Source organism: Peromyscus maniculatus, chromosome 3 (assembly GCF_049852395.1).
Source record: "Peromyscus maniculatus bairdii isolate BWxNUB_F1_BW_parent chromosome 3, HU_Pman_BW_mat_3.1, whole genome shotgun sequence".
In the NCBI taxonomy this organism is placed as follows: domain Eukaryota; kingdom Metazoa; phylum Chordata; class Mammalia; order Rodentia; family Cricetidae; genus Peromyscus; species Peromyscus maniculatus.
The window spans coordinates 61,740,698-61,755,628 of NC_134854.1; the positions used below are offsets into that span (position 1 = coordinate 61,740,698).

At 42.3% G+C, this 14,931-nt stretch overlaps 1 protein-coding gene across 4 annotated transcripts in view; it reads left to right on the plus strand.

Annotated features, from left to right (window-relative positions):
• Positions 1-14,726, plus strand: part of Tnpo3 (transportin 3) — an 83,725-nt gene extending 68,999 nt beyond the window's left edge. For 3 of the 4 annotated variants that reach the window (XM_006979397.4, XM_015998056.3, XM_076566585.1), the window contains 3 exons: positions 1,750-1,862; positions 12,326-12,423; positions 13,893-14,726. In XM_006979397.4, coding sequence (XP_006979459.1) covers positions 1,750-1,862; positions 12,326-12,386 — 174 coding nt within the window. In that variant the 3' untranslated portion in view covers positions 12,387-12,423; positions 13,893-14,726. The remainder of the gene's footprint in view (positions 1-1,749; positions 1,863-12,325; positions 12,424-13,892) is intronic. The other variant, XM_076566584.1, reaches the window with a different exon arrangement.
• Positions 14,727-14,931: the final 205 nt, after the last annotated feature.

Consider the following 14,931-nt stretch of genomic DNA (forward strand, 5'->3'; position numbering starts at 1 on the left):
GTGTGTGTGTGTGTGTGTGTGTGTGTGTGTGTAGAGAGAGAGAGAGAGAGAGAGAGAGAGAGTGAGTTAATGAAGTGTTTTTGTTTTATCACTACCAGTGTAATAATGTTTAAAAGAACTTTTAAAGCACATGGTTTAAGCAACTTAGATTTAGTTAATTATATAGTTTTAGCATGTTCCTAATTAAGTATCACATTTCATACTATTAACAAAAAAAAAAAATATGTATATAGATACCTAAGAGTAGGAGGTCCATTTAGACCATGGGTACCATTATGAAAACTTGTAAAGGAAAACTCATTTGCAGAATTCTTTTTTTTTTTTTTTTTTTTTTTTTTTGGTTTTTCGAGACAGGGTTTCTCTGTGTAGCTTTGCACCTTTCCTGGAACTCACTTGGAAGCCCAGGCTGGCCTCGAACTCACAGAGATCCACCTGGCTCTGCCTCCCGAGTGCCGGGATTAAAGGCATGTGCCACCACCGCCCAGCGATTTGCAGAATTCTAAATGCCTAATTTTTCTATCTGCTCCATTGCTTTAAAAATACAGGTACAGGGTTGGGGATTTAGCTCAGTAGTAGAGAGCTTGCATAGCAAGCGCAAGGCCCTGGGTTCAGTCCTCAGCTCCAAAAAAAGAAAAAAATAAATAAATAAAAATACAGGTACATACTGGCACATACTGTAATCCCAGCTAATCTCAGCACTTGGGAGCTAGAGACAGGAGGATCAACATAGGTTTGAGGCAAGCCTAGTTACATAGTGAATTTCAGATCAGCCAAGGATTCGTGTTTAGTCCATGTTACAGAAACAAAGAAAAAAGAGACAGTGTGAGTGCATGTGCAAAGAGGGTATATGTATGTGTGTCTTGTTGATGTTTAACTTATTTATTTTTTTTTTCTTAAGACAGGATCTGACTATATAGCCTAAGCTAGTCTGGAATTCCCTATGTAACCCAGGCTGGCCAGAAATTCTTAGTCCTTCTGCATTAAAGGCATGTGTCTCTACACCTGGCCTGGCCTTGCTATTTATGCCTCACAGTGTGGGTTGGAGAGATGGCTCCGCAGTTAAGAGCACTGGTTGTTGAATTCCACCACCCACATGGTGGCTCACAACCATCTGCAATTCCAGTTGATCTTACACCCTCTTCTGGCTTCCACATGCACTGCACTCTGTGGTACACAGACATGTATGCAGGCAGTATACTCACCCACACACACACATACAATAAAATAAAAAAAAAAATTTAAGCTGTTGTAGGACATCATCAATACTTCTAATTATACCTTGTTTATCTATAACATCCATAAGTAGTGTTCATTTCTTCATCATTTGATTTGCTCTTTTCTAAGCTTCTTCCTGTCTTCTCAAAGTTAGACTGCAGGAACATGCTAGCAGCACCTATTCTCCTTGGTCTTTCTGATGTTTACTTTGAATTGCTTTTGGTCTTTCAAGAGTTTTCTGGTACCCAGTAATTTTTTTTTAAATAAATATGTTAATGGTAGGAACAGACTAAGAGTCTCATCCAGAAGAGACTTCACTTGTAAGGTATGGTTGACCTCTGCCCTTCTGAAGAGAAGCTAGGCCTGCTTTTGCAGAGTTCATCAACCCAGAGTGTCTGAAGGCCTAAGATAATATTTTGCTAATCTTGTTGGGCCTGATTCAAGAGAATTCCTCTGGGGTCGGTTAGTATCTATAGGGTGCCTAGTAAGTAATTTTACCTCCTTTTAAAATTTGTATCCAATTTCTCTATACAGACTTTCTGTCGGTGGCTAGAGAATTCCTTGAAAGGTTTGCCAAAGGAGACAACTGTGGGAGCTGTCACAGTGACACACAAACAACTTACAGATTTCCACAAGCAAGTCACGAGGTGAGAGATGCTGGGGCTGTATGAACGGGAGGCAGTGGCTGCCAGTGTTAGGTAGAAAAATAACTGCTTAGATTTCCATTCCATCAGTTGGCATAGAAAGTCATTGGGTGGCAACACCATCGTGCTGTGTATGTTTGTCACTTACACATATAGCTAGCTAACCTTGAGGAGATCTATCTTTGCTGTTCAAATCCTTAGTTCTCATAATATTTGATATTTAGTGGTGAAGAACACCGATCCATGCATGAACAAGAAAGCATTTTTGTCTATAAAACATTAAGAGTGATGTCGACTTCAGTTAATCAACTGTTGTGCCTGTCCTAGTTAGGGTTTCTATTGCTGTGAAGAGACACCATGACCATGGCAACTCTTTTTTCCAAAGATTTGTTTGTTTGTTTGTTTGTTTATTGTGCAGTGTTCTTTTGCATGCATCTCTGCAGGCCAGAAGAGGGAGCCAGGTCTCATTATAGATGGTTGTGAGCCACCATGTGGGTGCTGGGAATTGAACTCAGGACCTCTGGAAGAACAGCCAGTGCTCTTAACCTCTGAGCCATCTCTCCAGCCCCATGGCAACTCTTATAAAGGAAAACATTTAATTGGGGTGGCTTACAGTTCAGAGGTTTAGTCCATTATGGCAGGGAGCATGGCAGCTGAGAGTATGACTTTGTGCAGCCAGACATAATGCTGGAAATTTCTACATCTTAATCTAAAAGCAACAGGAAGTGAACTGAGACACTAGGCCTGGCTTGGGATCTCAAAGCCCGCCCCCACAGTGACATATTTCCTCTAACAAGGCCACACCCACTCCAACAAAGCCACCCCTCCTAATAGTGCCACTCCCTGTGAGCTTATGGGGACCAATTACTTTCGAACTACCACAGTGCCCAAACCTAAAAACAGTCAAATTCTTTTGAAATTTTAAAGTTTTAATACTGTGCAAATGAAACAAAACGTTTCTGAGATGCATTAGGCTCATGAGCCATTTACAATGCGCATTATATATTAATTTAAATATAATGTGAATCTTTATCAAATGTGAACATACAAACATCTTTGATATAGTCCCATATACTCTTTCTAGTTATTGTCTTGTAGACATTAAAGTGTACTCATACCTTTTATTGCTCCTACTAGGAAATGGGTGGTTTTCAGTTTTTCAGTATTAAAATCTCAAGGGAAAACAAATACAGTGTTGTTTTCTAAATGTAACCCTGAATCAAAGTCTTTCTGAGACATTATGGTCTCTACATAGTATTCATGGCAGTAACTCAGTTTGAATTTTGTAACTGATAGGTAGAACCTTTAGAATTTGGCTAAATGTTAAGCCAGGCTTTTATTCATATACTTGTGTGATAATGTGTAAGCCAAAGAATGAGTGTTGTAGCAAGGTTGGTAATATCAGAAGAAGAAAAAAACCAGCCTGGAAATATAATAATTATCCATCAATAGAGAATGGTTAAACAATTCATCGTATGTGTGCATTAGTGAATAGTCACTGAAAAAGAAGTACATGTAATAGGTAAGAAAATTGTACAAGCCAGGCAGGGTGACACACACCTTTATTTTACTTTTGATGTGATGAGAAAGGAACATCATGTTGGAAGGACAGGAAGATCGAAGTTGCTCATCTTATGTGGCCGGGAAGCAGAGACGGACAGGAGGTGTCAGGATGAGAGCACCTGTGCACTTGAAGGGCTGGGGGATGGCTGCTCTTCTACAGATGTGCAGATCCTAGCCCCACCACAGGCAGCTTACAGCCCCCGTAATTAGAGCCCTGGGGGACCTGGCCCGGAAGTCCTGGTGTAGGAGCTTAATGAGGCTAGGTATGTTTCGTTTGCAGTCAGGAAGCAGAAAGAGATGAATGCTGATATTTAGCTGGTTTTCTCTTATATTCAGCCACATTTAGAGTAGGTTTTCCCACTTTAGTTAACTCGGTTTAGAAACTCCTTCACACACCTACCCAGAGATTTGTTTGTCTCAGGTGATTCTAGAACTTGTTAACAGTCAACATTAGCCATTATGAATGCATATGCCCCATTTTATTTATTTTTTTGTTAGTGCACATTTAAGGTTGCTTCTCTTCTTGTCTTCTGTGAATTATAAATAACATTGCTATGAACATGGATGTTATTGTTACACATAGTTCCTAAAACATGGATGTGTGAGCCCAGTGTGGTGACACAAACCTTTAATCCCAGCATTCACAAGTCAGAAACAGGAGGATCTCTGTGAGTTTGAGGCCAGCCTGACCTACATAGCAAGTTCCAGGCCAGCCAGGACTACATAGTGAGCCCTCATTCAAAAAACAACAAAATTGACTTGCTTCCAGGCCCAGTAACCTAAGTTCAGTCCCAGGGACCTACATGGTAGAAAGAGAGAACCAACTCTAGGCAAGTTGTCTTCTAACCACACATACCTACGACTAAGTAAATGATTTAAAGATAAATTTAGGGGCTAGAGATTGCTCAGCCATTAAGAGTACTTGCTACTCTTGTAGAGGACCCAAGTTCAGTTTCCAACACCTGTGTTGTGCAGCTTAAAACTGCCTATAACTCTAGCCCCAAGGGAACCAGCACCTTCTTCTGGCCTCTGGGTACACACACACACACACACACACACACACACACACACACACACACACACACACTAAAAATAGATCTCATTTTGTTTTTCAAGCAGGATTTCTCTGTGTAGCTCTTGGATGCTCTGGAACTCAAGAAATCTACCTGCCTCTGCCTGTGTTATTAAAGGCATGAGACATCATGCCCAACTGGAAAAATAAATTGTTTTAAAATGTAAAATTAAAAACATGGATAGGCAAATACTCTTTAAGACCCTGCTCTTATTCCTTTTGGGTTTACACCCAGCAGTGAATTTGCTAGACTCTGGAAACTCGATTGTAATTGTTTAAAAAAGTAAGAAAGGAAAAAAATTTTTTTAAGCAGCCACTACATTACTTTCCAGAGTAGCTTCATCATTTACATTTCCTCTGGATTTTTACAGCGTTTCAATTTCTCCACATCCTTGTCAACCTTTTTGGTAAGGGGGATGCTGGTGGACTTTAAGATTTTTTTTTTTTAATAGACTGATGCAGTGTTCTGAATAGCAAAGTGGTTCCCCTACCCCCAAGTTTCTTTTTTGTTTTTCCCTTTTATTGAAAATAAATCCCCCCCCCACACACACACACATAATAATATCCTAACTACAGTTTCCCCTCCCTCTGCTCCTCTACTCCAAGCTGTTAAGTTTGTTTTGCTTTGGGGATTTTTGGTTTTGTTTTTTGAGACAGGATTTCTCTTTGTATCCCTGGCTATCCTGGAACTCACCCTGTAGCCTAGGCTGGTCTGGAACTCAAGAAACCAGCCTGTCTCTGCCTCTGGAGTGCTGCGATTAAAGACATGCGCCACCACCACCTGGCAAAATGCTTTATTGTGGGCTCTTTATTATTTGTTTGTTTGTTTGTTTGTTTTTCATTTTTGAAGACAGAGTTTCTCTTTCTCTGTGGTCTCCCAGCTCTTAATAGCAGCTGCTTTAGCAATTTAAGCCTAGTATGAGATAGTATTTCATTTGCTTATTGGATATCTGTATCTTAAATAAAAAAAATCTCTACGTTCCATGACCCTTTTTGTGGCTGTGTTTGACTTTTTTGAGACAAGGTCCTACTGCTTAGTATTGGCTGGCTGGAGTTTACTGTCCTTGGTGACCTCTTTTAACTCTGTTGGTGAAGACATACTTGTTCTGTTTTTCATTTTTACAGTGCTAAGCAGAGAACCAAAGGTATTACATGCGCCTTGCATTTTTGTTTCTTGTGTTCTTATCCTAGCCAAGAGTTGCCAGATCCAGCATAATACAAAATTCCCTTAGGTTTTCCATGAAGAATTATATCTATCTTCCTTTTCTCCCTTTCACCTCTCTCTCTCTCCTCCCTTCATTTAGCCTATTTATTTTATATAATGTTAGGGGATATCTTTCTTTTGCAAGTAACTATTTGGTTTTCTTTACAGCATTTATTCAAATGACTATTCTTTCTCTTTTAATGGTCTTAGCACCTTTGTCAAGAAATATTTGACCATATACATGAGGATTTGCTTCTAGGCTCTCTATTTCATTGATCCGTATGTCTGGCTTTATGCCAGTATCATGTTATTTTGATTACTGTGACAATATCATACATTTTTGAAACCAGGAATTATGAGACCTCCAATTTTGTTGTCCCTTTTTAAGACTGTTTTGGGCATTTGGAGTACTTGAGATTCCATGTGAATTGTAGAAATCTTTGTTTCTGTATTAATGTTGCAGTTTTGATGGTTACTTACTTACTCAGTAGACTTCCTTGGGTGTTACTGATTTGATAACTTAACAGTATTAAGTCTCTGAGCTGGGTGTGGTGGCTTATGTCTGTAATCCTAGCACTGGGAAGGTGAAGTACAAAGGTGACAGATGTCCTCAGCCACTTGAGGAGTTCAGGGCCAACCTGAACTACACGAGGCTGTCTCAAAAGGGGATGGGGGGCGCTGGAGCAGAAGGATCACTCTGAGTTCAAGGCCAACCTGGGCTATATAGTTTCAGGTCACCCTGTACTAGAATGTGAGATTTTGTCTTAGCTAAAAGTTGGAGAGAGAAAAAGAGAGCTGTTATTTTGTAGCATATTAAGTGACTAAAGGTCATGCCGTAGAACTAACTGGTATTTTAATTTTGTATCAACTGATATTCATGGCTGAAAGTTAGCACAATAACTGGCCTTTGCTATACACTTCTCCAAAGGGGGGATCCCCTGTACCAGGTAAGCGTGTATAGACTGGGGTGACCTTACAGAATGATTTGATTTCCTTTCGTTGTGCTTTATAGTATGCGTGGTATTTCATGTGCATGCCCTCTCAGGAGAAAGCTGCTTCTCACTGCTTCTGTTTCTCTGCTCCATCTTGCTGGTCAACAAAAACTATGATCTGTTGGCTCTAATTTCCTTGAAGCAGATGGGAGCCTAGGGAAATCCTCCAGAGACTGTTGGTCTCAATCTTGTCATTATGCTGTTATTTCAATTTCAGTTGATTCCTCTTTAAATAAGGTTAGTTCTACCCTATAAGGTTATTGAGAGATGCCAAATGGAATCCCAAAGCTCCCATACATTATAGATGATCCGTGAAGTTTAACTCCGTTTTGTTTGGAAAAGAAACTGCCAGAATGTCATTGCCTATTTGCAAAACTAGCTGGGGCATGTCTCTTGCCAACTTTACAACAGCCACCCACACATTCTGGAATATGTCTCCACAGGCCCATATGCTCTTGATGGGGCTAATATACGACGGCTAGAATAATGAGTAAGTCTGAAATCAAGGTCACGGACATCATTCTGATTCAAGAGAGGGGCAAGGGAAAAGGCTCCAAGTAAAGCAATATCATGAATAACTGCATCCTTGATCCTTGCTCAGTGAGAAGGCAACTGAACCAAGCAGCCTTGACCTTCATGGCCGAACAAGTTCTGCAGCTCCCAGAGCAGGCTGTGACAGATTGGGGTGTGTGTGTGTGTGTGTGTGTGTGTGTGTGTAGGTATAATGTTGAGCTTAAAAGGGGTTTGGGGTTTGAGATTGCTTACCTTCTCTTAGTAATTCTCTTGTGTGTGTTACCCTTGAACCCATGCATGACTCAGTCTCCCTTTTGGTTTTAAGGTCCTCTAACTCTTGCCTCAACATGCTGTTTTGTTTGCCGTCCTAGCAGGGAGGGTGAGCTGGTTCAGCTTCACTGTAGCAAGTCCCAGCCTGCTTTTCAAATGGTGATGACTTCTCCAGTTTTCTTAGTTGGTCAAGTTGCAGAAAGCTGAGCTTTATCAACCTAGAATACAACACGTGATGAGCTATCACTAGCTCAAACTGATGAAAACTAAAAGAAACCCTGCCATTTTTTCCCATTTCTCCATCTTGGTATAACTGCCTAACATGACATCTTACCGTGCATGACACTCTTAAAGCTAAAACATGCTGCACATGGAAGAACTAGGCACCAGATGGGGTGTCTCACTGGCCAGGTTGTCATTACAAACCAAGGCACCAGGTAGAATTTCTCAGCCCGTGCCTAGGGTTATGAGGCTTGAGAAATAGTGGCCACAAACATATTTGAGAGAAGACTTGAAATATAGAAAATGGAACTCAGAAAAGTAATAGGAGTTAGAAAATAAAATCAGAGAACAGAAACTAGTCAGTGCCATAAGAACCAAGGTAAGAAAGTGGTGTTAACATTTAAGGAGCTTTTTAAATTTTTGTTTTGATTTTTTTTTTTTTTGCGGGGGAGGTATTTTTGTTTTATCTCTTCATTGAGCTTTTTAATCATTTCTTGTGGGCTTACCCACCAACACCATTTCAGTTCAAAATTAGTTAGAGCTCTTGCCACCCAGGTCAGTCAGTGATAGAATTGGGTACAGAAATGCAGCTGATTGGAGACCTATGCCATGCTTACTGTCTTAGTCACTGTTCTGTTGCTGTGAAGAGACACCATGACCAAGGCAATTCATAAAGAAAAGCATTTAATTGTGGGCTTGCTACAGTTTCAGAGGGTTGGTCCATTATCATTTTGTGTCCCCATGGGCCTGTAGTCATATCATAATGCAAAAATGCATTCAGTCTAATTTCAAAAGTCCCCATACAGTCTTTGATACTCTCAAGACTGCTTAAAAGTCCAGTGTTTCTTCTGAGACTCATGGCAGTCTCTTAACTGTAACCCTCTGTAAAATCAAAATGAAAAAGCAGATCACATGCTTCCAACATATAGTGGCACAGAATATACATTACTGTTCCAAAAAGGAGAAAGGGGAGCATAGTCAGGAGATCCTGGACCAAAAACATCAGGGCAGACTCCAAATTCTTTATCTCCATGTCTCAGAGCAAAGCACTTTTCAGATCTCCAACACTTTTCAGCTTTGTTGACTGCAACACACTTCTCTCTCTCGTGCTGGTTCTTCACTCTGTTGGTGGCTTTCCTCAATGGGCATCACACTACTCTGGTATCTCCAATATCTTGGGGTCTCCAACACAATCCAGGCTTCACCTTTACAGCTTCTTGAAGTGGTCTCTTTGGACCTCCATGCAGGGACACCCCTGACACACACTTGGCATCAGTGTCTTTCTTTAACCTAGAAGGAAGATTCCACAACCCCATTCTTGTATCCTTAACTTTAAAGCCAGAACCATGGGGCCAAAGCTGCCAAGTTCTGCTGCTTGCTGAAGCTAGAACTTGGCCTCCTAATTCAGATACATTTGTGTCAGCTTTCTGTTGATGGTTCCCTTCACTGCTTAAGCTTTTCTTTAATTCCTTTTCCCAAGTTAGAAGCTTAGCTGGGTGAGGCCTTGCCCTGAGGTCACCATTTCCTTTATTCATTTAGCATCAGGCTTTTCTTTAAACTTTATCTCCTTGAGCCCTGGACTTAGCTCCATTACACTTCCTGGTGCTCCTTTTCTCCTCAAACTGTACATTTTGTATTTTTCCTTGCTCAGCTTGATCCTTTTCATTATAGTTCTGCATAAGAGTGACCACAAATAACCACATGACAGAGTCAATACTAGTCTTGAAATCTATTCTGACAATGCTAATAATGTAAAAATTCTTCAGTTTAGCCTTAGGCAGACTTTTGGACAAGGACAGAAAAGAGACATAGTCTTCTCCAAAGTATCACAAGAATAGCCAGACAGTGATGGCACACGCCTTTGATACTAGCACTTGGGAGGCAGAAGTGGGCAGATCTCTGTGAGTTCAAAGCCAACCAGTGAGTTCCGGACAATCAGGGCTATACAGATCTGTCTCAAAAAAACAAAAAGGAAAAAAAATCACAAGAATGGTGTGTAGGCCACTTACTAATATTCTTCTCCACTGAAACTTTGAGCTGAGAGGTCATAGTCTACATTGCTCTCAGCTCCACTGTCTTCCATGTTCCTACCATAATGACCCATTAAGCCCTGCTTAAAGTGTCCAACCAGTTTTCTTGTCCCAAGTTCCAAAGTCTTCCATATTCCTCCAACAAACAGCATGGTCAGGCCTAATGCAGCAATACCCCAATCCCTGGTAACAACTTCTGTCTTGGTCACTGTTCTTACTGTGAAGAGACACCATGATCAAGACAATTCTTATAAGATAAAGCATTTAACTGTAGACCTGCTCACAGTTTCAGAGCTTAGTCCATGATTATCTTGGTGGGGAACACGGTGGCATGTAAGCAGACATGGTGCTGGAGAAGTAGCTGAGAGTTCTGCATCCTAGTTCTTAAGCAGAGAGAGACAGACAGACAGACAGACTCTGGGATTGGCATGGGCTTTTGAAACCTCAATGCCCACCCCCAGTGACACACTTCCTCCAATAAGCCCCCACCTCTTTATCCTCCTCATCCTTTTAAATGGTGCCACACTCCCTGGTGACTAAGCATTCAAATATATGAGCCTGTGGGGAGTATTCTTATTCAAACCACCACTGGGAGCATGGCAGTACACAGGCAGGCATGGCCCTAGGGCTGAGAGCTTTACACCCTCGTCCACAGGCAGTAGGGGGAGAGAGTCTGGGCCATAGGCTTTTGAAACCTCAGTGACACACTTCCTCCAACCAGGCCATGCCTCCTAATCCTTCTAATCCTTTCAAACAGTTCTACTCCCTGGTGACTGAGCGTTGAAATATATGAGCCTATGGGGCAGCCTTACTCAGATCATCACACTCATTTTGCATTCACCAGAGTTCTCTTGTGTTTGAACCTTATTTATTTGTTTGTTTATTTGGGGGTTGGTTGGTTGGTTGGTTGGTTGATTTGGTTTTTTGAGACAGGATCTCCCTATGTAGCCATGACTGGCCTAGACTTACTATGTAGACCAGGCTAGCCTGGAACTCAGAGAGATCCTCCTGTCTCTGCCTCACAAGTGCTGGACTAAGGGCATGTACCACCATGCTCAGCACTTTAATTTCAATGCTCTTTTTCTTACTCTCAAAAAAGAGGATAGAGATGGAGGTATTCCTCCGACTAGGTTAAATTGAAAGATCTCAATTGAAAATGGATAAATTTTCAAACATATAGGATACTGGGATAATAAAAGAAGTCTGAGTTTCTAGCATTTTGGGGGTGCTTGTGTATCCTCTCTCTTAGTCATTTGTAATAACACACCACACAGCACCCTCTGGTAAGCTCCTTGCCCTCCCTCCTGATGTCGAGAACATGAATGACATGAGCTTGCATGTACTTGACTGCTTCCTTAGCATGTGGTGTTTATGTTTAAATAGACTGAAAAATGTAATGTTGTTAGCAAGGCTTGTTAAGTCGGCAGAGGTGCTAGGCATATAGCTGAGTGGTCAAATGCTTGCACAGCATGCCCGAGACCACCGCGGGTTCAGTACCCACTATGCCAGATGGCGTGATTGATCCATTACATGTTTACGGCAGAAAATTCCCGAGATCTCTGTTGTCAACTCCTGGAGTCTGACTCCAGGTTTTCATCATTATTTTAGACCTTTATACTTGGTGGGGGAGTCTGTAGATAGGTATTTGATACCTTGTTGATTACTGCTCTAAACAGTCACCCATCTGCTAGTTAGCCCGCACAGAATGGCAAGTCCCCTGAGCTGTGCTCTGTTCCTGTGCCTGAGTTTCTTGGTCAGGAGAGGCGTCAGGAGAATGTGTTAAGAAATACTTCCTTTCTCTTGCTTTAGCTCAGCCCCAGGCTCAGTCAGAAAAGCTTTTGGGAGAATACAGAAGAAGGAAATTTGCCTCAGGGAAGAGTCAGATGAGCATTGGGCTTCCATCACACTAGGGTATCTCAGTTTTCCGAGAACCAAGTCCTGTTTGTTCTTCTCCTTTTCCACACGTGTTAACCCTTTCCTTTCTCCTCCTCCTTCCAAGAGGAGATTCTGTGCATCCTGTTCACTAGACAGTCAGTGGCTGCTAGTCCTAGTTACCAGACAAGGCCTTGTCAACAGAATCTGTCTTTGAAGGAGAACAAGGAAGGGGGTGCCCTAGGTGAGCATGCCTCATAGAGGTCAAATGCCCCCAGCCTTGTGGAAACCTGCTGGCCATCTTCCTTTGAGGGCTCCTGGGTTCCTTGTACTTGTGTCGGGAGCTTCAAGTATTGTCATAGAAACTCCCATTTGTCATAAATGTTTTATTTATGTGAATGGATTTGATCCTCTTGAGGAACAGGAAGTAGCTAATAGATGAGGAGACTAAGGCAAAGATTGGTGTCTTACCCAAGACACAAGAGCTAGGAATGAGCCTAAACAGTTTGTCTCCAAAGTCCATTCATTGAGAGCCACCAAGCTTATAATTATTTTTGTTTATGGAAGTTCACTTTTACCCCGAGTTCTGGGAAGATGTCAGGCATGAGAAGTCAGTTCTGGCAGAGTTGGCACCCTCTTCAGTGTGCCTCAGCATTATTCTTACTCCTCAGTGTGTTTGCTCTTCGGTCTTCAGTCAAACCCCACCCCGCCCACCTTCTCTCTTCTAGTGCCGAGGAATGTAAGCAAGTTTGCTGGGCCTTGCGAGACTTCACCCGGTTGTTTCGATAGCTCGCGCTCACACTCCTGCACTGTGCCTGTCGTCCAGGTGAGTTGATAAGCTTCTAGTTCTTTCTGGGCTGGTGGGGAGGCTTGAGAATGGGGCTATGTTTAAGGCTCATAGCTCAAATCAAGAACTTAGTGTTCAACTATCTCAGCAGCTGGGGTGTCCAGGGCAGGCAGATCATCCATGTAGGGTAACTGTTGCAGATCATACCATAGAGGGTAACTGTTGCAGAATGCACCAGAAAAGTATCTCCCCTCATAGCTTCTTCTAGCCTGATAAGTGTGTATAACAATCGAGACATTACTTTTGAACCTCTGCTACTTTGCTGGGAACAATGGTGACCATAGTTCCTGGCACCAGTCTTCTAAGGCAGACTTGCCAGAATTAATGTGTGAGCAGCTTGTTCTTACCGTCTCTGTGATTGAAATGCCAGGGAGGTGCAGGAAAGCAGCAGCCCCTCTGGATGCCTCCTGATGGCAGCTTCTGTATGTGTGTCCCTTCTGATTCTGAAGCTAAGCAAGCTCATCTGAGGAAAGGAATGACTAGGTGGTAAAATTGGCTTACCAGTTATTGCCTAGATAAAGAAGGCAACTCTCTAAGCTCGCCCTTTGACACTGGAAGGAGCATTTACTGACCTACCCAATAGGCAATCTTCTGAATCAGTGGCACTTACTGGTTGTTTCTGTAATGAATGCATTAGTAGGTCAAGGTGATGTTCAGTAGTGTCTTACCATACCAGAATTACCTCAAGGTTGGTTGTTAAGTGAGTAATAACGTCATCTGAGGTGGTCGGGTTTGCATGTGTCTGAGAGCCAGCGCTGATACACCAACTCAAAAGGTTGCTTGTAGGCAGCTGTAGATGCTCATGTAGTGCTCGTGTTCATCAAGCCCTGAGTGTCAGGTACCATTCCTGTGTGTTTAATGTATTGACCAAAAAAAAAGTCTTCCTACAGGGTTCTGCTTCTGTGCTCATTTTACAAAGAAGAAAATTGAAAGTCGAAGGTGGTTAACAATCTGTTAAATGCTAGGATTTGTTAGAAGCTAGGAGAGGCGGAATTCAGGGGTAGGGTTCTGGTACCGGGTTCCTCACTTTTTTTAGCCATTGCAATAGATGATGCATCTCTTTAGCACTCTTTCTGTAGAGTTTAAATCATTATTAGTAAACAAAGCTATCTTTCAAAACTAGATCTTACATGGAAACCCGATATTTAACAGACTAAAGTAGAGCTTTTTTGGTGGTTTAGCATGGAAGGCTCAATTCTGTTGGCCTCCTCCCAACCTTTACATCATCCTTAGTGTCTGCAGCTCAGCACGGGAGTTTTAGGGAAGTTGATGTTGCCTTGAAATTAATTGCAAGCTGGGGAAGGCCAAGCTTTGGTTTTGTTAACCAGAGTTCTGTAACAGTCCGCAGTGAGTGCCTGAGCAAGATCGTCGCCTGCCTCAAGCCTGGGTTTCACCCTGCTCACTGTCTTCTGGAGCCCAGCTATCACCTGTCTCTTCTCTTTTGTCAGGAATGTCTTTTTTTATTAGAAGACAGGAAGAAAACAACCCAGACTGTGTCCCACAATCAGAAACCTCCAGTGTGGCAGAGGGGCCTTCACTGCCGCCAGACAGGGAGAAACTTCACCCTCCTGAGGCATCCTGAGGAGTCCCTGTTTGGGGTGTGAGGGAGAAACAGCATGGTTTTTAAAGATGGCTGCAGCCTGTCCGGCGTGGTGGGAAGAGAACTAACTTCCTGGTGAACTTCTTTCTAAAAGGAAAAATAATTTAAGGAAATTTTAAAAAGGAAAGAAAAACCAACAAAGGAAAGCTGAGATGAAAACAGAACTGTAACATTCACCTGGTAGCAGATGCCCCCCACACATGACAGACACATACCAGCATGAGTGCACACCCAGAACAGGCGTGTTCCTAAGGGAAATGTGGGGTTCAAGTGAGTAACGTAGCTACAATTGGAATTAGAGTCGGCCATCTCCTCTGTTCTCCTTCCCTAAAACACAGGTGACCAGGAGGAACACAGGCACACCTCAGCTGTTCCACCTTCAGAGGAGTCCAGACAAGGATGACCATGATGTTCTGCTTCCATCATGGTCAGGGATGATAGTCAGAACTAGCCAGAGCCACAGTTCTGTTCACGGAGCACACAACCCCACCCTGACCGTGTTGAGTGCACTCCAGTTCACACTCGTCATCAGCCTGGGGGAGAGGATACAGATGTGTATTAAATCGTTCTTTTTCTTCGTGAATTATTCACCCACAGACATAGGGGGCAAGAGACAAAAAAGAGGGGATGGAGGAAATGTATTTACAGGACTACCGTGTTTAATAAAAAGTGTGAAAATTAATTGACTTCTTGGGACCTGGGGCTGAAGTGGGAAACTCAGAACAGATCTCAGTGAGGGAGTGTGGTCTTGCATTGCCATTAGATTACAAGGGCACAGTTCTGTCCTGTGGTGTAGCCATCTCAAGAATAAATCAACAGCACCAAAAAGGAAAAAAAAAAAAAAAAAAGGAAAAAAAAAGACAAAAAAATAAAAACAATTTTTAAAA